The sequence below is a fragment of the Anas acuta genome, chromosome 2, assembly GCF_963932015.1.
Source record: "Anas acuta chromosome 2, bAnaAcu1.1, whole genome shotgun sequence".
Lineage (NCBI taxonomy): Eukaryota > Metazoa > Chordata > Aves > Anseriformes > Anatidae > Anas > Anas acuta.
In genome coordinates, this window is record NC_088980.1 from 45,011,507 (window position 1) to 45,037,157 (window position 25,651).

The following is a 25,651-nucleotide window of genomic DNA, read 5'->3' on the forward strand; positions in this document are numbered from 1 at the left end:
GCATCCCTCACGACTAGGCCACTAAAATACTCTAGTGGAGAGAAGGTATTAACTAAAGACGGGATACTTCACTGAAAAATGTTCTTTGAAACTAACTTTATATTTATAATATATTTATATTATATTCTGTTTGGTCTTTCTCTGTCCTACAAATTCTCTCCACAGATTACATCACATAAAGAAACATGTTTCCTGGGTATTTCATGTCCACAGCCACACTCTTGGTAGACACATTGGCTCCCCAGACAGGGTCTGACCATATCCACCACATGGACCTCAGGTCCTGGAGGATCCACCGGGACATTTCAACTCTTCCTCAAATCCACTGATGGCTACTGAGGTGCAGTGGGTGATGCTTTTACTAGCCACATATATGGCCCCCAGCAGTTAGCCAGGCTGCCTACAGCTGCAATAAATTTCATTAGCATTGTGACTTTTTAAGATCTTTTACCCAGTACCTCAGGTTCAGAAATAATGATAACTAATCCATTTCCACTTATGCTGTTGAGACATCAATCTTTTCACATAGCAATTTTTGTCTGAGTTCAGTTTTCTCCCATTTGAGTAAAGTCAGCTCGCTCTTTTATACCACAGGCCAGAAGCCAATGCAGCTAACTAAGGTCCATGTTTTATCATAATCATCCAATGTTAGACCAGAAGGGACAATTAACTCAACTTCTCTCACCTCCCATGAATCACAGACCAAATATTTTTTTTCCAGAAAACTCTACTAGCAGGCCTAGTGATTTTAGTTGAAGTATTTGTGTTTTCATGAGACTTAAACTCCTTCATGTCCCTCATGGAACAGGAGGTGTGACCAGAACACCACAGGGATAGAAGGAATGAAGTTTGCCCAGATAATCTCAGTGGGCAAAACACATCAGTTTATTTAGGGAGCAAAACTCTCTCCTGGCTCTGTTCAGACAGAAAGAAGACTGGGGGATTTCTTTCCAATCCCAGAACCAAAAGGAGTTTCACCTTAGGCATTTAAGCAAATCTCTTCCCAACCAGGCACCAAGGAAGTCTAATCTAAGAAAGAAAATTCCCTGGGCTCTCAGAAAGCATTGTTTCTCACATTCTGCAGTCTGCTCTGTGGTTGAAGGCCAGAAAAAAAAATAAATAATAATAATCAAGCCAAAAGAAATCTATCTGGTTAATTGTACATCAAGGAAGAAAATCCTTCTCAATCCTCTTCTCAACTGAGCAGGGAGTCCCAAAGCAGACTATTTTATTATAGTCTCCAACTTAATGCAGAGCTGCAAGTGTCACAAGCATGCTAGGGTTAGTGCAGACAAACTTGATCTTGCAAACAAGCCAGCAAAGAGAAAGATGAAAGACACGTAATACATTGATTTTCAGATTTCAAGATACACATAGGGCTGAAGTAACTATCCAGTCTGTAATTGCATTACAACACAGCTAAAATACCTAATATGATAAAGCTTCTGCATTTGGTGTTGGTTGTTTTTTTTTTCCTCACCTTTCAAATACTACCCATGAAAGACTTTTATATTTAATTACTGTTGGTATGCAATATTTTAAGTGCAGCTAGAAGTGGGTCAAAATGAATTTCTGAAGCTCTGGAGCTTTGGATAAAAATAATCAAGCAGTACAACTTCTGTGCTGTCACCAAAGTACCTTAAAAGTAGTAGCAGTAGTAGTAAATGTTATGACTTTTTTTTCTTTCAAATCATACATTATTTGTTGCAATTTCCTTACACGAAACATTTGTCAGAAACAGTAAAATGAATCTGTTAAATTAACAATTTAAATGCATTTCTCAAGCAAGAGTTTCTCTGGTGACTTAGCAGGGTGCTTTTAGGGAGATTTAGTCACATTACATGTCTTTAAATAACAGAAAAATAGAAGTGCATTTAAGAGTGGCTTACTGTTATAGATGACTTCCCTGCTGTATTCCCATGTTTGAGAAGGGACTTGGAGAGTTTCCTCTGAGAAACAATCTGAAAAAAAAAAAAAGAAAGGGAAAAAATTAGAATCTGTAGTAAACACATATGTAGTAAACATAATTATGATTTTAATTTTAAGTTGTTTTTCTGTTTCTTTCTATATCAAGGTAGTGCCTTAATCCACAGTCAGACTCCTAGCACAGTAAGACTACTGCTGAGAAGAAAGTTTCTCCAGGAGTTTTGCAGACAGGATGCAATGGAAGGACAAAGCACCCCGACAGGATCAAGCAGAATGGGAAGAACACAGTTAACTGAGTAATTGTGGAAAACTCAATGTCAGATTTTCTTCAACTACTTTCAGGATGGAGGTAACAGGACGTTAGCAAGTTCTAAATGAACTTAGGTGCCAACAAGGGGGCAGATGTATACAATAAATATATCAGACTCGCCAAACAAAACAAAACAAAACAAAAACCAAACCAAAACAAAACAAAAACACCCTACATTTATCTTTGCAGGAAATTGACAACCATTTCCAAGAGGACACTATTTTATTTCAAGACATCAAGCACTCCAAACTCAGGACAGCAGCAAGCACCCTGCCCCACAGTTTTTATTTCCAAAGTTGTCTCTTTTGCTGCCCAGGTACCAGACCTCCCTTGGAACTCAGCACTGTAAATGAACTTGTCCATTCACTGATTTACAAATATACTTCAAATAAATATTACTAAAGTGACACTGACAAAACATATTGTTTCCTATCCCAATAACCATTACATTTTCATAACAATCTTGTAACATTTTAAAGTAGACCAGTAAAAATAATAGAAAAGGAAAAAAACTTAGAGCAATGCATAATTGGTAAGCTACAGTTGATCATCCAGTAATGTTAGGTTTCTCCTTTCTCCCTCTCTATAAAGTTAATGCTGTCTTAAAATGTTTCCCTTTTCTTTTTCTTTCTCTCTCTCTTTTTTTTTTCTCCTCTCTTTCTCTCTCTCTTTCTTCCACTGGAAAACTTCAAAATGCAGCCAGAGATAGAGGTAATTCTATACACACCTTAGGAGTCAATTAATATTATTTTTAATGTAACAAAATTGGGACAGGATGGCACTATGCCTGCCATGTGCTGTGCAGACACTGAGCAAAAGGTTGTTTCTGCCCTAGGAAGTTCTTTCAACCAGCCCTATGAAGGTTGTTTCTTCACCTGGATGGCTAATCCATAACACTTCAAATAAAATGAATCACAAATAGAGATCTTTGGGAAAATATACAGAAATACTCATTGTAAGAAAGAGGCAGACATCAAGGGAAAAAGAACAGCCCCAGGCACTTTGAGAGAGTCCTGGGCATTACACACATTTCAGCAATAAGCCAAATCAGTAAGAAGCAGACAGAATCAAAACAGGGTGAGTAATGCAAAATCACAGTCAGCCAAAAAAGGTGCTGTGAGATAGAACCAAATAGGACGTAAATTTTGGCCTAACATCACCACGGGGATTCATCAATTTTCTGAATTGAACAGAAACATGGAAATAACACCTCCGATTCTACTCAGCTACTGTCATGATGGAGGTAGCAGGGCAGAAGCAAGCCTTAAAAGAGTTTTAAATGTGAGACATGGGTGTTACCACAGGGCTGGACAGGACCTTCAGAATCCCTTCACCCAGCTCCCCAGTCCTAATGCAGGACCAGCTACCACTGGCTCACCTACACCTGACAGATGTGTCTCAGATACCCAGAGGCAGAGAAATGGTCTCCTCCAGCAACTTATTACACTACTTGTTATCCTCATCATAAATATATTTGCCTAAGAACTATCCTGATTCTTAGCCCATTATTTCTGTCTAATGGGCCATGAATAACTAAGAATTGTTTTCCCTTTCTCTTTCAGGCAATCTTTTATCTGAAGGCTAACATCATATCTCTACAGTCTTTCCAAGAACTGAAGTATGTCCTATTTTTCCTTTTTGACCAGATTTTGGAGAACATCAAACCATTATCAACACTCTCTGCTGAGCCCTCACCAACTCGTCCATATCCTACTCTTAGAACAATGCTCAAAATTGGACATAATACTTCAGATCCTCCTTATGCAAGAGAAGCTTCTAATGTCTTGCAAGCAACAAGTCTTGTACTCATATGCTCTCGAATTACATTTGACTTTTTTCTGATCACCATGACACTGATGCTATTTATATTTATGATCATTTCAGATTTTTCTTTGCCAGCTGTTTCTAACCCTGCAATTTTGCATCTGGTGATTACTTAAATGGATAATTTGCACTCCTTCTTTTTGGACTGCCTTCCGTAAGCCAACTGCTGCCATTACCTTATTCACATTTCCAAAATTAAGGATTTCACCAAAAATACCGGTCTGGAGCTGTAAGCAATGCAGCTCAGAGAGCATGGAAGAAGACCAGGAATTTCAGAATTCAGATCTCCTTGTTTCGTAGGATCTTGTTCACTGCAACCCCTTAACTCACAGCTCTCTTTTCTTGCCAGCTAAAGAGGTTCAAATAAAAATTGTTGCATTCCTATGAACTGTGAGAAGCATGTTACACAATCTTGTTTGAGATTCTCAGATGAAAGGTGATACATAATTATGATAGGTTGTTCTTAATACATTATTAAATTGTGGGTTCTGTATCTGACACTGAATTATGGCATCTGGGGAGCAGGACGATACATCTCTATGACTTCTCTGCTTTTCCCCAAGACTTACAGACAACACTGTAAAATACATTAAGCTCTTCCACAGAAAGCTGTGGGTGTTGTGTACCACAAACCTCTTCAGATATGTTAAATATATGTATCCCCAGTATCATGCAGAACTTGGAAGGGAAACTGTCCTTCAGCTAGCCTCCTTTAAAGACAGCAGGACTTTTCCTCATGAATGACTCAAATCCCTACAGCTCCTTTTGCTGCTTTGGAAAATTTTGTAGCTTTCAAGTGGCATTGGGCAGACAAAAACCTAAAGCTTGGGAGCTCCCATGCAGATGACAGACAGCTCACAGCTCCAGAGAGAACGTAATTTATTCTGATGTTCCCATTACTGGATCACATTAATAAAACTAGATCTCTAAGCCATTAGCATTGTTATGACACAGTGAGGGCCCCACATATGTAAATATGTGCATTTGTGTGCAAACACTTACCAGTTGTTAATTATATGGCCAGCAAAATGAATCTTCCATCTGGCAATAATGTGCCAAGATCATTGCCTCAAACTGTCATTAGTGATCTAGGATCAGCAGACTATCATTGTGATAACTGATAAGAAATCAGTATTCTCTAGCAGGAAATTGCCCTTTTCATTCATGCAGCATACAAAAAGCATCTCACTGGTGAAAAGAGCCACTTCTCCAGATGCTGCCATCAATTATGTAACAAATTTATTGTTTATGTATCAGTGTAAATCATCTCCTAAACATCATCATAACAAGTATCAGCTGATCTGATTGCCAGAAAATGAGTCCTAGACAGCAGTAACTCATGGGCCTAGAAAACATTTGCCTAAGTTTAGGGGTAAAGAGATGCCTGAACTTGCAAATTGGCTTATAATTAACAATCAGGAGTCTTGGTTTGACTTCTACTTCAAAAACTTCCAATTTTAAACTTCACTTTCAGAGACAAGCTTATGCAACCTGATGTGAAAAAGTGCAGGATGTAAATGCCCCTGTTCTTTCAAAAATTCAGATATTAGAATCCACCTACGACCTAGTAGACCTCATTACGTTTCCAGAACATGCTTTTTTCATGAACATTTTATTAGAAGCATGACCTATCAGCGAACAAATGGATGTAGAAACCTCAGAGATTTAAGAGGTGAAGCAACGAGAGAATTAAGAGGTGAAGTTAAGGTTATTTGTGGTGACAGCCACATATAAAATACTACATGGTCCTGGTCTAAGACAGCCACATGTCTAATAATATGTATCATACTTAATACATTTGCAAGAGGCAGGAATAGGAACAGAATGTAAAAGCAGCTGCTCTGTTTGATAGAGGGGGGCATGCACACGAAGTGATTCCTATTTACCTCCTATGAACGTCATCTCAACCAGATTTCTGGTCTGTGCTGCCAAGGGATATCAGCTCTGGGTAAGACAGAGGCAAGAAATTCCCCCGAAGATGATATAAATTTGCCTTACTCCTTACTACATCCAAATGCAAATAGGCTAGCGACAGATCTTAAGAGATTGCTGTGATTAAAACTGAATTCCCATGTTGCTCTTTGATCCTATCTCCAATTTAAAAAATATGAAAGGTGCCTTGCTTTTTTTATTTAAGAAGTACAAACAGCTGCAACATTTTGGATAAAAGCACCAAAGCACTAACATCAGCGGTGTATAGCACATCTTATTCCCCAGCCACTTTTGAACCCACCAAATACTTTTTATGAATGGTGACAAAGACACAGCAAATATACTACATTTTAACACGAAGAGAGACCAGACAGCAGGTAGGTGCCAGTGGCCTTAACTCTGTTCTCATGAAGAAAAGGTTTTGGGAATGAGTTCACAGATACCAAGAAAACCCTGCAAGAGAAGTTCAGATGTGTGTCCATAATGAAGAAAATTTCATTCTCTATAACTGCTAACACTTTTCTTTCTTTTTTCCTGGTAGAGCCAATTTTATTGCTGTAATCATCCCTTCTGTACATATAATACTTGCTGTACCATACTCATCTCTCTTCAAGATTTGCTTTGTTCCCTGTAGTACTGATCAGCTCACAGCTTTTTTACATTTGAATTACACCTCTCCCTGGTCCTGTTAAAGATCTGTGCCTGAAAATAGTCAATCAAAACATGCAGAACAAAGATATCCATATCACAAGAGACAATAATGCTATCACAGGAAATAGCTTATCAATAGCACAAAACGTCTTCGAATTTAATTAATATGTAGTGTATGCAACCCATTTATGATTAGTTATTATTATAACTCATAATAATAGCAAAATAAATTTTAAATTAGTTTTCTAAAGACTGCTACAGTAATTCATACAAAAAGATAAAGTATGTAAAAACAAAGCAGTACAAACTGTACAAGTAATTCCATTAACTTTGACTGGCAAGATTAATGTAGAACTGAAAAATCCTACAGCTTCAGAGATAACTCTGCAATGGCAAACCCAAGAGTTTCCTGGGGATAACTAAGGTGTTTAAATGGTTAGGTAAAGTTAGGAAGTGTACTGCGTGAACAACTTCCTTGTGCTCTGAGTCAGCCCTGCTAGAAAATGACATTCATATCTAATAAAGTACATTATTCATCCCACTAATGAATTGAGCAACTTCATTTGGAGGAGATCAAAGGCCAAGTATTTAAGGGTATTTAGATACCTAAGGAGGCATACAGACATCTAATGAGATTTAGGAATTCAAATACCTTGAAATAACTGGTTGTATGTCTTTTGCACCACAGAAGCAGTAGAGCGATTATTAAACAAATATTCTCATACAGACAATTTCAATTTAATTAATTCAGGTGCAATCATGGCTCTCTTAGCTTTTCTCTAATTCAAGAGCAAAGGGATTTGCATTGGTTGAAACTGAAGTAGTAAGCATTTTCAAGTGCATAATCTGTTAATGACATATAGTATTAAAACCACACAAGAAACAGCAATGATCATTACCAAAAAGGTTTTCAATATAATCTGTACAGATATGCATATATGAAAAATATGAAATCTCTAAACTATACTTGAAAAGGTTTTGAGAGGCCAAGAAGTTCATCTGCTTATTTCTGTACAGGTGCTACTAGTTGAACAACGGAGTTACGGACTGTAACAGTATTTTAACACCTATGTAAATTAAACAAGAGGTAACATCTATAAAGTGATGTCCCAAAATAGCTGTTAAAATATTACTGATCATGATTTCACTACTTATCACCAAGACACTGGTACCTGTACTTACCAATGTCTATGCAAAGCACAGTAACTACTTTGAAGAGCTAGACTTGAAGAGCCAGAAGACTAAGAAGTCAGATGCAGAACCTGATGGAGCATCCCAAGGCACTTAGGTTGCAGTGGTTGCAGAGTGCTCTATCCCAACACTCCTGCTCCAAGGGAAGAGAGCTGTCACGTGCAGCAAAACCCTTCCAGAATTTCATAGATATGCTTCAAATTCAGAGCAATCTTTGTTGGGTTACAAGCACAACACCACAAAGTATCTTTGCTTAAGTATATGATTCTATATGTCATAGGACTGTGCTGCTTCATTAACTGCTAAAAAGTGGTATTGATAGATACTAGATATTTTTATACAGTTACTTAGAAATGAACTGCAACATGAAAAATATTAACCATATTTTTTTAAAAAAGCTGTTATGCATCTTAACCTACTATTTAGCAATTTTACTTTATTCAAGTAATAAATAATACAGCGTGGAACACTTAATTGGTTAGAGTATAGTACTTGTCGATGTAAAGTTCCTTAACAAACTGCATTTTATAAACTACTATAAAACTAGATCACATTTTAAGATGATGCTACTAACTGAGAAAAATTTGTTTGAACTTTCAAGTTTAGTACCTTCTCTAATATTTTAGGGCTTTCTTGAACTTATTAGCATACCAATTGGCAACTAACTTTTGCACAGAACATATTTGCTAGCACTCTGCAGTTTAGCACATTACCAGGACACTCTGAAGATGCTGGTAAAATTGAATGTAAAAGGAGTGAAAGGAACAGATTTTTAGTACTTAAAACAACAGCAAAAAAAAAAAAAAAAATCATTAAACCTCCCCCCCAAATATTCAAGAGAGAATCTGCTACTGGTTTTATATGAAAGGAGAACTCTTGAGCATCATGATGAAAAAACAAATCACTTTAAGGAAATGTATTTATTTAGTGCACTGAGTTTTTGTTATTTACATTCAGCAGGCAACTATCCATGACTAGTTGCTGTACTGCGTATAAATACTGCAGCATATGGAATGCCTGTTGACATATCTCTTCTTCACATCCAGGTATAACTGACTGAATGCCAGGATGCTGTTAACCACACTATTTACCAGCAGAGGCACAAAATTGGCTTGTCCCAGCAGGAATGGTAGAAAAATATGTTGCTGAATATCCAGCAGGGTATCCATCAACAGTGTATGTTCAGGACTTAACAGGCTACAGCTTTTACTACTCTCTTGGGACACATATTCATTACAGCATTTGGGAGAAGACAATTTATAATAACACTTTCTGAAGGACTGCATTTCTCTGTCTTTCTCATCCAAGATCCCAAATTTCCAATTGACTTGTACTAATTAGGCTGGATGTACCCAGACTGGTATTCCTAAAGAACGACAAAGTCTCTGTCAGCCTACTGCATAACCATTCTCCTGCCTTTCCCACTATGTATTACTCTGATAATTTTCTTTAAGGTAGGAGTATTACATAATGTGGGTAAAAATGTATGTTTACTATACACTTAAATGATGATCTACCAACAGGTAGATCAGATGCAGAACCTGATGGAGAATCCAGGTAACAGTGAATCTCTTATAGATCAGCTATTACCTAGAACAGAGCAAAAGAAGTTGGCACATTCATGGGGTGCAGGCAGGGAATCAGTCCTTCAGACTATGCCTAAAATCTACAGCCTGTCTGGATGTCACAGATAAGACCTATTTGCAATGGGAAAGTGATTTGACAGGCAGGAACGCACAGGCACGCCAAAATCACAAAATCACAGCATTTTATTCAGCCATTAAATTAATGTAGAGCAACAAATTCACGTCAAAATTAGCTCAGGAAAAGCCAAGTCTCTATTACCATCATAAAAAAATGCAGTAATTAAAACAAACAGCTAAATCTGAGTTTGAGCTCCATATATATAGCCTGTGCTGTAAGATTTGCAATTTGAACTCCTCATAATGGCTTTGCTTTGATGACAATCCCAGCACTAACAACTTGGGGTTTAAAATCAGTTTAGAAACTATATAAAGTTTAAACAAACAAACTAGAAAGTGGAATAATAAAAATAAATAAATAAATAAAATAGCAAAAAATCTAAGCATGGGATCAGAACCCTCAAGGCTATGTTACTGTGAACAGATTTCACACTGTTATTATTTTTTCTTGGTTACCATTAAAATTACACTGCAACCAACCCAGCTGTGTGCTATTTATAGAGATCAAATCATTATAAAGACATGTTTATGCTACAGGCAGCAGCAACGACATTTTTTCCCCTCGTTTTCAAGTCAATTAGGAGAGAAAAACATTGTAATAACTTTTTCTTTCTCGTTCTCCTTGGCATTATAGGAACAGTTTATTTTCATTGATTAAGGCCACAAAATACCCACAAGTCTGTCAAAAAAGAACAGACTTTACTAACTACCAATACTTTCATGTTAAGCTTTCAAGTTAGTAAGTATAAATATATTTCTTATTAATTCTCTCACTGAGTAGACTTCTCTTTCAGCTTGTTTGATCCAAATGGCTTTGACCATTCTTGAATAACAGCAATAAGAGAAACAAAGGGATTAATGTGCAGTGGGTGCTGAAGGAACAACAGGTGAGAAATAAGAAACAAATCTTTGCAGCATCTTCCATTGTGAGTAACACTGTGCAGAAGTTTATGTGGAAACACGGAAACACTGCAAAAAATAATCTAAGCAAAAGCACTGCTTGATCTCACCACCCAATCTACACCAGACCACAGACTGGAAATCCAGCTTACACTCAGCTGAATGAAACTGAGACCACCTGCCTCAGCATTACTATTATGGACAGAATGGAGATCTGTGTTATAAGGCCCTACACAACAAAAAGCCTGCCAGGTAGAAATAAACTCTGTGATTCCTGGGATGCTGTAGCACGCTATCAGTCATCAATATAAGAATGTGCTGCAGCCCTGGCTCCAACAACCTCTAGATATTGATCCTGTGGATCACCATCTATATCACCCTTAAATTTAGTCACCAAAAAAGTTAGGCATGAACCCTAAACGAGATGTCTAGACTCTCTTGGTAAGCAATGGAGAAAGACAGGTATCTCATGAAGGCAATTTATCCTAACCTATGATGGGTGTCTCAGGTGGAATGAATCAACCACTGGAACTGTTTCTCTCCATTGAACTGAAGATGGAAATCAGAAGAGTAACTTAGTCTAGACATCTAACTTTTGGATGACTGAGAGTCAGGGAAATGAATCCAACTCTATCTCTCTATTTGCCACTTCAACAAGCACTACTCTATGTGAATAAAGTGTATTTGTAAGCAAACCTTGGACTTGGAACTTGCTTTAAATCCCATGTAACACTGGGATCAGCCTATCTATTAGCACTGACATAATGAGCTTGTGCTTTTACTGTGCAAGGCCAATTGCTCATGCTGTTTCCTACAGAACTGGCTGACTTGAAGCTCCACTACACAGCAGTAAATCAAACCAGCAGAAATTCTTAATTATCCTGTTCAAAGCACTGATTAAGAATTTTGTCATGAATGACAAATCTCACCCATCAGTCATTTAACCAAATGACATACTTCATATACATTGAAAAGATTAGTGACAAGAGAAAAAAACAGCAGTGATACCTACTTGTCCAAGAGTGCACTCCATGCCACCAAGAAAATCTGCCTCCTTCAGCCCATTGTGATTGCTGCTAATGTCGTGGACTTCAAACCTCAACCGCTGCACCTCTTCAAAATAGAAGTCCACTGTGAACAGCTTGGAGAAGACGGGATTTATACAGGTTCGAATCACTTCTGTCCTGTCAACCTGCCAAATGGAAAAGAGGTCGTATGAGTGGCTTCTCGTTCTAGCAGTGATGGACTATAATGAGTCCTTCAAACGCAGTTTTGTTCAGTTATCAGGATTGACAGCTGTGACCGTGACCACAGGCACTACCATTTCTCTGGGCAGCCACAGCTGCCTTTTTCATGTAGGGCTGGCTGTGTGTAGGAGGCAAGGCCAGCTTCCCTTGCCTCTCCCTTGTAGCATATCTTTGGAAGGGCTTGGTAGGAACACAGGGCACAGCGTGCAGCCTCCTTTGCAGGGTGAACAATGACTGCCCCAGGTGGGTATATGAGATCAGACAGAAGGCAGAGCCAGTTGCTGAACACAAGCAAAGCAACTGTCTTGTGCTGGCTGCGTAAATATTTACATAAAACCATCTATAAAACAATTCAATTGTGATCAACAGAACTACACTAAGAATGAATTTGGCCTGTCAGGAAAAAAAAAAGAGAAAAATGTTATAAATGCTATAAGGATGCATGTAAGTTTGAACTAAATCCCTACAAGACTTGTTACTTCACCAAGTTGGTCTTATTTTCTTATTAGAATCATTTAAAAACAAACGAGAAGTCTGTGAGCAAACAGTCAAATATGATAAAGTTATGCCTCAGCAAGCTATCCCCTTTCAGTTCAATCACAATAATTGATCCAAGACATGTTTTTAGCACAACTAAGACAACTGAAGCCAGCATACCTCACCTTGGCTTGGAGATGACTTGCCACATATAGTCTGCTAGTCTATCATTGGACGGCCAAATCTTCTCTACCTGGTTATAATTTGATCACTTTGGAGCATATATTCATATCTTTAGATGCCATTAATTTTACTTAACACAGGTAATAACAACCTTTAGCTCCTTCCCTAATGCTAAGCAATTTTTAACTCAGCATATATACACAAAGAGCCTCCTGATCACAGCAATATTTCTGTGCTTAGATTTAGCAGAGAGATCATGGGAGACAATGAGAAATTTCCTCTCCCTCTATGAAAAATATGGTCTGAGTTTCCCCTAAATTGTCATTGCAAACAACAGTGGCAGAGTGGTATGGGATAACTTGCCCTGTGATTATCTAGGGATAATAACTGTGAAATTAACTATAGAATAACTACAGAATTTACATCTCCAGCAGTACCAATCCATCACTACAGAAGAGCAGCAGAGTGATGCAGTTTTATCAAACTAAGTGAAAAAGCAAGCAAAACCCCAAGAAATTACTCATTTTGGACAACTTACATGACTAAGGAGTAGAGAACTGGATAGATAGGAAACAACTTTTCATAAAAATATATCAATTTTTCCACCTCGCCAAGTAGTATTACAGGAATCTGATGCATTATATGCTTCTTACTGCTACCTCCAAGCCTTAGAACTGCTGAAGAAACACCAATGAGTCTGCATTTTTAATTCCTAAAAAAAAAGTGCTCACTGAGTGTTTTCCAGTTCTCTTAAAATGCAGTACTTGGGTTTCCTATTTTTGAAGTAGGGCTTTGCTACTTTTCATTATGATGCATGACTGGTGACAGAGAAAGCAATGAAGCAATTTCCTTTTTCTCAGTCTCTTTGCTTTGGTACAAAACAAAAACAAAACCCTGATAATTCTGTAAGATTAAAAGAACTGATCCTAAAATGAAGGAGGACTTGGGCACATCAGTCTCAAGACAGGAGGTGGTTCGTGTGCCATGGAAGAGACAAATTAAATTGCTCAGTGGAAGAGTGATGAGATCCTTTGTCTGATTCCTGATCAGGAACATCTGTTGTGCAAAAAATGACAGCCACTTGCTTCACTTTCCAGAGTTTATAACACATTAGCCTTGCTAGTAGTTATCGGCAAGGACACAAAGAGTCAAGTAAATCAAAAGTGGGAAAAAAATCATCAGTTCCTGGTAGCAGAGATTTATTTTAGTGCTCATGAAAGGTGTCAGATTGACAGCTCTAACCACTGAAATCCTTTAGTTAATCATCAAACAGGTGCTACTAGTCATCAAACGGATGCAAACCAGTGCTACCAGTGCTGTCTTCTCACACAGCTATGTCACTGTGCTCTGACTATGACAAAACCATCACATAAAGGACAGCAGCCTCACTTACAAACTCAATTCTTAATCTCTTTGCTTAGACTAGGCAAAAATGATGGTTCTGATAACAACAATGCAAAGCATAATAAGAATAATATAAGTGTGAAAGGATTTGAGATACCTTACTTCAGGGGCTACGACTATTTCAAAAAATATTTGAATCTCTACTTGGTATTAAAGTGGCTTGAATTCTCTCTAACTGATACAACATGAAATATTCACTACTCCAGGTGTCCAGTCAGTTGAATGGGATCTCCTGAGATCTCTTCTAAGTGGAAAGGGATTTGATCCATTCAGTTATTTCATGAAACACTGAAGCAAGAGATCCCATAATTAAAACATTTAAATGATCTATTTTAAACTTTTCTTTATAACCACTGTAATCGCCTAAATTCATTCCTTGTAGGCCTATAAAATGCTAAATTAATGGCAACCAAATCATTTAAAGTGTTTAACTGGTATGGCAGCTCTCCTCAGGCAGCAACTGAAGTTTTTCTGTCATTGTTTCTCCTCATCTCTGGCACGCTGCTGCTGTGATATGGGGAAACTCCACTGTGAAATGCAGATTTATACTTATGCTCAGCACAGGTTAAATCTGTGACTGCTCAATGGAGTGAAGTGCCTGAAAATGGAGGCACGGGTCTGGACACAGTGACATTAAGAATTTCAGTCTCGCACAGCAGTAGGACACTGCTTGCTTTTTCCAGCCTGTGACTGACTGACAGCCTTCCCTTGACAGACACTGTACTGAAATAAAGCCATTCCACTGAGTTTCCCCAGTCTTCCCACATTATCGAGATGATACATCAAGCCAGCATGTCATAGCATTGGATTACGTGAGAAAAATCTATATCGAAAGAAGCAATGCCAACAGCTCCACAGTGATAGAAAACTTCATGCTCCTCTCAGCAGCAAGCGGCGTACAATAGCATTAAGCCCTATTAGTCTGCCCTGTTCCCAGTCTGCTTTGTCAGCAGTATTTCAGTTACTCTGTGCTTTGCCTAGAAAGTCTAACACAGTCCTTAGCACAGGAAGTCCGGCTCCATTCCCTCGCTTTGACTACTGTGCTGCAGGGCTGAGCACCAGCAGCCAGCTGGTATGATTCATGCTGGAAAAGCAAAGGGTGAGCACAGAAACTCAGTAAATTCACTTAAAGTGAAATCTGGAGATACGCTTCAGAGAGGTATGCTAACCCTGAGCACAAGTCCAGCTGACAAGACATCAACCAGCAGCTGACAAGACATCGCCTGCATGCCAAAACAGAATGATGAACACCAGCAACCATATTAAATTTCCATTACTTTTGTTAAAGAGAGCTTTTAAGTCTAACAATAGGATGCTACAAACAAGCAGCACTTAAACTTTTTCTCCTGTTACAGAGAACACCGAACTCTAGGGCAACCTAATCCTGAGGGCAGGTGGATTTCTCAGGACACAGGCAAGGGTCATGCCCACAGCTTTCGGATTTGTTGACACCTGACGTTTGAGCCATCTGCTATTTCTGGACTTTGCTGGAACAGGGAATTTCTCCCATTCATTAAAGCAGGATGATTTTTCAGAAGAAAGAATGGACAGCCACATGCACCTTTGAGCTGTGTCATCAGCTAAAACTGACCTTAAAAAGAGCAGTGCTTCAGCTGCCACCAGGATCTGAACATCTGCTTCGTGGTACGGCTTTAGCAGCACATTCCCTTCAAGGACAATTTATACAGAAAAAAGGACTTGCATCTTCCCCCTCCCGGGATGGACTCACGCTGCTTTCCCTCTTCATCTCTTTAGGCCCTTGTCACTCCACAGAAGGCGGCACCCTGCTGAGTAGCTAGGATTACTTGGCAGGCCCATCTGGATGCAGCCACCCTGTGAGCTTCCCCTTAGGGAACTGTGAATGACATACAAACACCAAAGTAGGCCTCCACAGCATAAAGCTCCATCTCAGTAGAACGAACTAAAATATTGAAAAGGACTTCTAGGACCAGAAGACTTTTTCCTACCCCAAACTTTGGAGGTTTGATTAGGTTATTGCAGGCATTGCAGCCAACAGAATCAAACAGGCATCCCTAACCTTCCTATTTCTCCTCTGTTTCTTCAGGTTAATCTTATTTACCTCACCAGGCTTTGCTTTGGGCCTTCTGAATCCTCCCATCAAATCCAGAGGAAGCTGGAAGCTAGGTCTGAAAGCTTCTTCTCAGTGTTATTTGCTGTGGATGGACAGAAGTGTTTGCCTGGTTTCCCATCTACCCACCATCACAGCTGAAGAACTACAGAACTGCCTCTACAGTCAGACAACATCAAATTAAAGAAAACTCAAAGGACGGATGAACAAATAATAAATTTCAGGCTTCTCATGCTGTTTGCAACTTTTCCTCTGTGAGCTACAGGAAAGCAGGGAGCTCTGTAAAACTGTGGTCAACTTGGTAACTTCAATGAGGAAAAAATCTTCATCCTTGCTGTAATTTTCCTGATGGAAGCAGCACCGTGGTTAAAGCACAGGCTGAGGACGGATCTCCTCTCCATTTTCTACCTTCGGTTGAAAACTGAAGTGAAGGAGAAAAAGCCAGCCTGCGGGGATTTTTTTTTTTCTTTTTCTATCAAAATTAGATGAAGTATAAGCTGTTATATACACAAGGATGAACAAGGATCAGGCAGAAGTTCACTCTGGTGAAGTTCACCTAGTATCTAAGGCTTTAAAATGGTCGCAAACACAGCTTTCCTATTGTGCCATTGGGAACCAGGGAAATGGAGAGTTATCTAGGACCTGAAGCTCTGTGGCTTAAGGCTCTGTGTGAGCATTTAGCACAGGCCAGCTCTGTGGAGGACTCACTCATCCTGGACAGACAGAGTGGAGAACAAATAGATACCAGTTATTTCTTGTAAACACATAACTAGGAACCCCTCCCCAAATTTTAGGTAGCTGTTACTTGATATCTTTGAGGGATCAACTTTGAGCAGTCAAGAGTCAACGGGCTGTGCAGAATTCATCCTATTCTCATCAAAAGGAGACTGTGAAATTTTGATCGCTCATGGAAAAGCATGGGAATGCTATAGCCATGTTGTTACTGGCTATAGCAAAAATCTTTGGTCTACAGAACCATGATCTTAAAATTTATTCTGGTCCTGTGTTTCCTTTGGTGTTATTTCTTAATTTAAAAAAAAAAAAAAAGAGTCGAAAACCATAAACATGTAAAGTCCACTAGAGTGTGGGGGCAGCTGTTTAGCCAAAGCACACTCTTTGTGGCTGTTATTTCCACAAGTTCTTATACCAAAAAAATAAATTTACCATTCCCCACACATTTTATAGACCAACAAGGGAAAAACAAGAGGCTGTATTTTCAGTAGAAGCCATTATAAAATGCTGATTAAATCCTGAAAAATCACATTTGTCAGCTGAGATGACAAAATGTACAGAGGTGAAGGGCTAGCATTATTTTTAGGTCATCTGAATTTTAAGAAGACTGAAAATTTCCATGATACAGTACCTTACATGAAAATTTGATATCAAGCAGAAAGCAATTTACACTTTGCTTGGCAGCTCCTGAGGATGTTATTAATATTTTTTATTATTATTAACATCACTTTCGCACCATCACATCTCTATTCCACAAACAAAAAGTCATCCCAAAGGTCACTATAATTTATAGCCCTTGTTTTCAATTTAATTGATGTTTGAAAACAGTGAAAAGAAGCCAGCAGACCTTTAACTCTTTTTAGGTGATGGAGCTCAAAGCTAAGGAAAATCCTGAAACATTGGCAAAATGTTTTTGGCCACAGATTGGCTGGAAGAGAAGCATTTAACATGAATGGTCTGGAAATTATCTGCAAGTATTTTATTTTATTTATGTGATATAAATACTAGACAGCTTGTAAACCTCCCAGTCATCACCAGGAAGGCCTGCTGGCAAGTACTGGAAAAATTAAGACATAGGAACAGCCCAGGCCTCATGGGGCTCCAGTCCCTGAGATGACAGCAGAGAAGCAGCATTGTTTCTTATTTGGAAAGTTCTTTGTTAAGGAAGCCCATTTCTTTGTTCACAACCAATAACTGCCCTCTGCTTAATTCCTTATCTTTCTCTGTTACTTTTTGTTGTTCTTAACCAGGAAACTGAGATAATTAATAATGTATATTATGTACAAATTCTTCGAGAAATTCCTGGATGGAGCTTGCTTTATAAAATCATAGCTTTGAAACAAAAAATGTCATTGTTTACAACTGCTTGCATACATTTTTTCTCATCCACCCAGAAACAAAATAATAACTACAATAGCCTAGAAGGCATGCAATATTGCACTACTGGATCCATACTGATCCCTAGAAGACTACAAGCCAGTATAGATTTCAGAATCTCAGCTGAGCAACCTCAAACTCTGAAGTCTATAAAACCTGTAAAACAATGGGGAATGTGCAGTGCTAACAACCAGTTAATGATTTTCAAGAGCTGAACACAGAGAAAATTTCAAGAAGGGTGGGAGTGATGCTACCCAGTATGAAAAAAGCAGGACCTAAACTGGTTGGGAGCCCTTGGGCCAAGGGAATCTCCAATTTTCTGGAATAAAAGAGATCTCCGGATAGGCTACAAAAGCCCACTTTCTAGGAATTATCATTGATCTCCTTGGTATGTCTGAGCTTTCTAGGTTGCATGAAGACTGGAACGTACAATTGTCTCTTTGTTCTTCAGAAAATCTGATATAGGAGATAAAAAGCTAGCACTCACCTAATACATTCATGAATATTCACACCTACTCTGAAGGCTGTACATACCTAATTTGAGTTTAGGGAGTTAAAGGATGCCAAAGTCTTTTCATCCTAATGTCACAAATCCCAAGTCTGGGCCACAGCAATGATTTTTAGTCACCGTATGGAGTGCAATGAAAGCCAACTAATTAAAATTGTTGCTACATTGGGAGACTTTCATGTAATCCCCCTGGATCGTTGATTGCTTTCGTGATAACATTGTTGATTGGACTCCATCTGCATTTGTCAGTCCTGGGATTCCTGTTCTGCCATAGTTCTTCAACAGCTTCAGTTGGATTAGACTGATACAATCTGGGTGGATTGTGACCCACTATTTCCTACCATCAATATTTAAAAATTACTCTTCCAAGCAATAATAATAATAAAAAAGTATTTTTAACACCATATACAAATATTAAATATTAACGTTATCATTAAAGTTAATTAACATTGTATTGATTTTAAGAAAAATATTAAAATGTTAAAGTGTTTAAAATATTTAAAACTTAAAATATTAAGAAGATTGCCTTGTAAGACAAAAGGACTAGAAGGCTAATTTGTCCTAGGACTAAAATGAAAAGTATCTAACATATACACACAGTAATCAACTATGCAAAGCACATGTGGTTAACGCGGGGATGAGTCATAATTGCGGTGTACCAGTAAGTATGTAGATTATTAGTTGGTAACCATCTTTCACTTTTCCAGTGAAAGTTTCATTGGAGCATGAACTTAGTTTAAACAAAAATTTTGAAGCCTTTGTTTGCTAGCCACATAGTTTTGGTGAACCTTTGGCCCAGAAATTTTGAAAATAACTCACCTTCTTCTCCTCAACATCAGAGATTCAGACCAAGGTCTCTGCTATGTTTGATTCAGACCAGAAGTGCTAACTTCTGCTCCTTCTTTCACAGGTGATCACCTTAACCACTAGGCTATTAGTTTTTCTGTGTGTTTTCTCTCTTTGTTCTGTTTTCATGTGTTGCATAATTTTCATTTGCATCCTGTAAATTAGGATTTGGCAAAAAACATGGAAGAGCAGAGAATTCCAGCTCTGAACTTTTACCTGAGGACAAACTTAAGTGCAGCAGCTTCTCTGAGCCTAATTGCAGAACGTTTTCAGTATGTAAAATCTGTAAAACATGAAGCTTTTTCTGTCTCTTGACCCTGGGTTACAAAGGACAATACTTCTTGCATTAGCTGCTGCACTGTGAATATTCCAGCCAGTTTTGAAGAGCCAGTTAAAGAACATTTCAGTGAACCTGAAAAGCACGGTATCTCTTTAGAGTATATCATTAACTCAGTGTAAATTAAGGTCTTTCCAATGAACAATGATTAAGTGGACAGAACACTGAAAGGACTGTGATAACTCAGCAAGATAGTAATAACTGGCTTTTCCAGAAGACTTTTTACATTTTGTTGCATTTAACACGGGAACACCTGTAATTCTGAATTTTTATGTGTAATATCCTGAGCCCTGATAGAGATCAGAAGAACAAATCTGAAGAGAGAATGTCACTTCAGGTATTCAGAAAAGACTTCGGCAAATTCTTCAAGAGACTGTGAATTTCCTGTAAAACAGCATAAGGATTTCGTCCTTCCTTGAGCCAAGGCAGAAGCTGAAGCCTCCAGGAGTGGCTTCCCCCAGGTGCTCAGGCATCTCTGGTCTTTCAGACCCTGTTACCATTGCCCTGGTAAGGCTTCATGCTTAAGTAAGGGGATTGTGCAAGCAGTATGACTGCTTAAACCATGAATTGTCCTCATGATTAGCTACAAGCTGTCAGCCAGAGATAACAAAATACCCTCATGGAGATACAAAAATTTAGGCTTACATTTCCAAACAACTAGTTGCTTTAAAGCCTTGACTTTTACAACAATTGTTATTTTACTTAATTTGAGGTACACAAAATAATTTATAGTGTAATATTGGTCTGTTGAGATGGAACTGGCACTCCCCAAAGAGAGCTACTGCTTAGCATAAATGCTATACCAGAACTTTAATGCTCTTCATCTGCTGTGGGGACATTTTCATATAGGACCCTCTGCTGTGATCACAGTGTCAGTAACAGGTGATTTTCCCAAAGCTGCCCAAAGAACCCTCCCTGTCTATCTCTGAAATCATTTCTTTCCACTCCAGAAATGTTTTGGGCAGACTTCTGTTAAATGTGAATTACCACTGTCCCTCTGGTTTTAATGCTGTCTGCCAAATACGGCAAATTACTACAGCTCAGGAGCTACCTTTGTGTATTAACACCCATCTTAAATGGATGTACATGACTTTAAGTCAAAGTTTAAAAAAACATTGAGGAGCTCCATGGAGACTCCAGCTGGTCAGCTTGAGTTTTCATCCACTGATACCACACTTTTAATGCTTCCAGTTTGCTTATGTCAGTGCACAGTCTTGACAGAGGTATAAATATATAGACGTCATTGATTCTATGATTTAAATATAAATCTATATCAAAACCAAACCTTTCTGTCACCTGGACAAAGTCTACTCGTTGCAGAATGTAAGAGCAGACACATGCAGCAGGAGCAGAAGCTAGGCCAGACAGTACTTCTCTAACAGGGAACGAGTGGCACCTCTGAGCCCTGGGCTCCCAGCCCCACTGCCTCCTCTCTCCTGCTGGCACAGGCTCTCCCATCCCTGTAGGGGTGTCCAGCCATCTCCCTGAGGCTGCCTTTGCACAAGGCCAGCAGCTGCAGGAGACAATATTATGAAGACCATTCCTTCCAGCGTGACCATGGACTGAGGTGTGTCTTGGAGCTGGCAGCAGTAAGAGAGCTGCGTTCTCGCCTGTACCAGTTTACCTCTTGCAGAGTCATTAAATTGAAACAAGCAATGATTATGCTACTCCTGCTAGAGGGTTCAGACAGTAAATGGAATTACTCACATCAAAGCCCTTTATCTTACTCTGTCATTTATCTTACTCTGGTAAGGCCTCCAAAGCCGTAACAATCATATAACATGGACAGCTATCCAAACTCTGGAAATAAAGAGTGCTGCTTCTGAGGTAGCCAACACATCCCGACCCAACCACAAGCACTGCAGAAGGACCTCACAGAGATGTCCTGATGGCAGGAGATGCCCATGTGCTGTGCTCCCTGTGTATGTAACAAGCACTTGGCAAACATCAACTTGAGTGGGTAATGACCTGCATCGGTTCATGGGATAAGGTGCTGAGACCCACTCAAATGCAATTTCATTGGCATAAAAATAAAGTAAGTTTTTCATCCAAAGCTCTAGGATGCTACCTCAAAGCTGAGCCCTGAAGCCTGGATGCTAAATCTTCCTTTACATTATATTCCACATACAGCCTGGATGTTCAAATGCTGTGAAAATTGCCATTTAATATTACCCAACCTTCTTTTTAGGTCTAGTGTTTCAATTCAATCTTCTTTCAATTTGCATGTCCCGATGGACATGGACTTTTTGTAGAGGACAAGACTAGTTCTTCAAAGAGGCAACAAAAATATTTATATATCATACCATCTAGCTTCACTTTCCATTAGCCATAGCATGCGAGCAGGCAGTGCGGTGCCTGACAGGGGGCTGAAAGTCAGTGCATTATGCAGCCATTTGAAAGCTCATTTTCAGCCATATATTCTCCACACAGTTTCCCCTCACTTAGAAAGTGAGCCCTGGGAATACAGGTCTTCACTGACAGCTTCAATTTCGTTGTTATCTGATTGCTCATTTTCAGTGTGCTGGTAGGGAGATACAAAGTTTGGTTGGTTATTTTCGTGCAAGAAGGGACAGCTTTTTTATCAAGGAATGTATGCATTACTTAACTGCTTTTCCCCATAGAGGTGGTATTTTAATGTTTCCTGATCAGCTAAGTTTTAAGTTCTTTAGTTTCAAAGTAAATTTTGATTTTTTTTTTTTTTTTTCAATTCACAATGCAACGCAGGTCCTTGCCTGAATGACAGCAACAAAAAATGCTGCAACAAGACTGGTTCAGAGAATATGAATTAAAATCTGCCAGGTATATGAAAGTCTCTTTCTCTTTTTCTTTTTTTTCTTTTTTTTCTTTTTTTTCTTTTTTTTTTTCCAAATACCATTGCTAAGGAGTCCTCAGTTCATTGCCAGAATAGTGGGTCACAACTAGACTCTGCTGCAGCGTTGGGCTACACAGAAATGAATTAAAGCATGCTCCAATCTGGATGCAAAGTATTTATTTGCTAATTCCACCCTTCATTATACCAAAACTGAGTTCCAGAATTAATTTACAGTATTGCCACCTTTAGGTACTTGCACCCTAGGCAAATGGTTTCCACAGCAATTAAATACATGTTTCTTCTTCACTTGCTGTCTTGGACGACCAGAGAATTACTAGAATTTGGACAACTGTGTTGTAGCTCCAGCACTTTCATACAGAAATGCAGATGCTTGCTGCTGTTGAGCAGCAATTAAGCCTGCAAAGAAGCCTTTAGAAGAGCATGTGACTGCCCAAAATTGGCCAGAGGGAGAGAAATCTGGCATCATAGCATTTCTCGTGAAATTGTAGGTAACTGAGGACAGGGAAGAATAAAGCGATGGGAAGATCCTTTGCTCACTGAGTATCAGTGGGACAACATTATACCAAGTAGGAAATCTACACTGCTTCAGTAATTTGCTCTTTAATTAACTGACTATAAATAGTGATTTGGTAATTTATTTATACTGAGAAAGATCTCCTGCCTCATACGCTCAGGTAAGTTAAGCATAACTAATATGGATTCTCATATGGGTTAATGAATTATGTCAATTGATACAGGCCTAGTCAAGTTGTTAGTTTAAGAAATTCATTTGCTAATGAAGTGCCCATAATTAAAGATTTATTAACTTTTAATGTGGCAATTCAACTGCTAAATCAATTATATCATTGAGGTATTAGCAGCAGGAAGGCAATGCACTACTACTACTGCTTTATGAAGCTTTCCTGAATTCCTATACCAAAAGTAATCATTTAAAAGGTCTATTAAACTGACTCCTGTCTTCCCACATAACTGCGAAATTTGGGCCATGTGCTAGGGTGGCTGCCAAGAAAAGTAACAGATTTCTTGTGACTCATGTCCATGATAAGCACCTCTCATCCTTTCTTTTCTTTTACACACACATCTTAAAAAACAAAAAACTTGTCAAGGGGGTTGCCATTTGCTGAAATTATAGCAGCCCAAAGGCCTGATCCGTTACCTAGGAACATTAGTGGAATCCTTTCTGTGAGCTATCACACATAAAAAAAACAAACAAACAGGGTAATAGAATGTGGCATTATTTGTTTTTCAGCCCAATTACACCCATATGCACATATTCTAGCATGTAATAGTACGCAACGAACCGATGAGAAACTGGGAGCAAGTGTAGCTGAGCTATATAACAGTTTTGCAGAGAGCATCCTATCAGATCCCCAACTCAGGGTCTGTTGGGTTTGCACTAGTCTTGAAGGATCTCAGTGAGTGCTGGTTCCTGCATTTATTTAGGAATATCTATTTCAAAGAGATTTCTAAAAAAATACAAAACACAACAAAACAAATCTTGTAATCAAGCCTGATGCTACCCGCAGATATACAAGCTTAACCTGAGATGACCACAATTTTCCCTTCCTTGAGAATGACTGCAGTCAGAGCCCTATTACATACAGGGACCATCTTTTACTAAATCTGACTTCCTCACACAACCACTTTGAGCAGCAAGTAGCTGCTTGCTCTAATGGCTGCAGGCCCTCTTGGAAAGTATTTTGTCTTTCAGTTGCTCTCAAACAATATGCCTGACATGCCCACATACACCAGACAGACACAGCACATATACGTGTCAATCCCTTTTATGTTCACAGAGATGGATTTATAAAATTGGTTGGTATATGCATAGTGGTGAAACAGGCACAAATGAGCAGAGCACACCAAATCGAGCCTTTGTATGCTTGTCGGCAATAGCAGGTATGCTATGCTTTGACTTTTTAACTACTGAACACAGGATTTTACCATAAATGACAAGTGTTAGTGTTGTAGGTACTACCATTAAGTAAAAGCAGTCCAAGTATCCACTCGTATTTCCTGCTATAATATTCTGTATATTGTAAATACATGTTTATTGGTATAAGTTATACATACCCCATATTCAATATTATGCTAATAACTATATTACTCTAGGGTTGGAATTTGCAAGGCAGTTGGAAGCCTAAATCCTACAAGTCCCTCAAAAGTTTTAGCACCATGTTATTTGAGATGATAAGGACAGAAAAATTAGGAAGTTCCCTTTATGCACAGCAGAGCTTTGAGCTCAGAAAGGAGGTTTTCTTTGTCTGTGATTCTTCAGCAGCTGATTTTCTGCTTTATCAGGTGCCTTACCAGATACAAGGCAACAAACACACAGAATTATGTCATTTCTTAGGAAAATAACTGAATGTCTTCAAAAATTCATTGGATGTAAAGGAAGAAAAACAATTCAGCACTTATGCCTGCATTTGCAAGAGCACCCTAATTATATCAATTAATTAAATACATCATTCCATTCCAGAGGGTATTTTCATTATTTTTCATTCAAGAGAGAAGATTCTAACATTATTCAGTTTTTACAGTGCTTCCTCAATTTTTTTTTTCCCAAACTTCATTTTACTACCAAGTCATTATAATTAAACAATTTCCCATCTCTGCAGGCTCTCCCTTTATTTCCTAACTAATCTCATTGTCCTTCAGATCCTGTCAGTCAGAACTATTATTTCTTCCTGCTTTATAAAAGGCTTCAGATGTGCCATACAGAGGCAAATCAGGCCCCGGACCAGCAACAAGCTAATTAAACCTTTACTTACTAACTCAGTCTGAAAAGGTGGTAATAATTCCATGGCTCAAAGAAAACTCACTTCAAGGCTTTCCTTTCTTATTTCGGTGGTAAGCTTAAGAAAATACAGGTCTAATAGCATGAAGAGATGAACCTAAGACAAGGTATATTCAATCAAGGTGAAATTATACCTTCCAATTTCTTTCTTCATCCCCTTACATTACTGCACACAATAAGGGAAAGGGAGCTGGGGATTTACACACCGAGTACAAAGGGTACGAAAAAGATCACTGACGACTTCAAAGAAGAGCCATTTCCTGATGCTGGATCTGTATATTCCACAATGAGACAGTTCAGCCCCAGCACTATATGGTTTTAACTTACTGCCAAAGAGCTAATAGCATACAGAGCACACAGTCCTGTAAAAGGAAATCCCAAGGT

General features: G+C 38.7%; 1 protein-coding gene across 3 annotated transcripts in view; it reads right to left on the reverse strand.

Annotated features, from left to right (window-relative positions):
- CPNE4 (copine 4) overlaps window positions 1–25,651 on the reverse strand; it is a 253,617-nt gene that overhangs the window by 97,362 nt on the left and 130,604 nt on the right. For all 3 annotated transcript variants that reach the window (XM_068674544.1, XM_068674543.1, XM_068674542.1), the window contains exons 3-4: window positions 11,450–11,629; window positions 1,890–1,961 (exon numbers count right to left, since the gene is read on the reverse strand). In XM_068674544.1, the coding sequence (XP_068530645.1) occupies window positions 1,890–1,961; window positions 11,450–11,629 (252 nt within the window). The remainder of the gene's footprint in view (window positions 1–1,889; window positions 1,962–11,449; window positions 11,630–25,651) is intronic.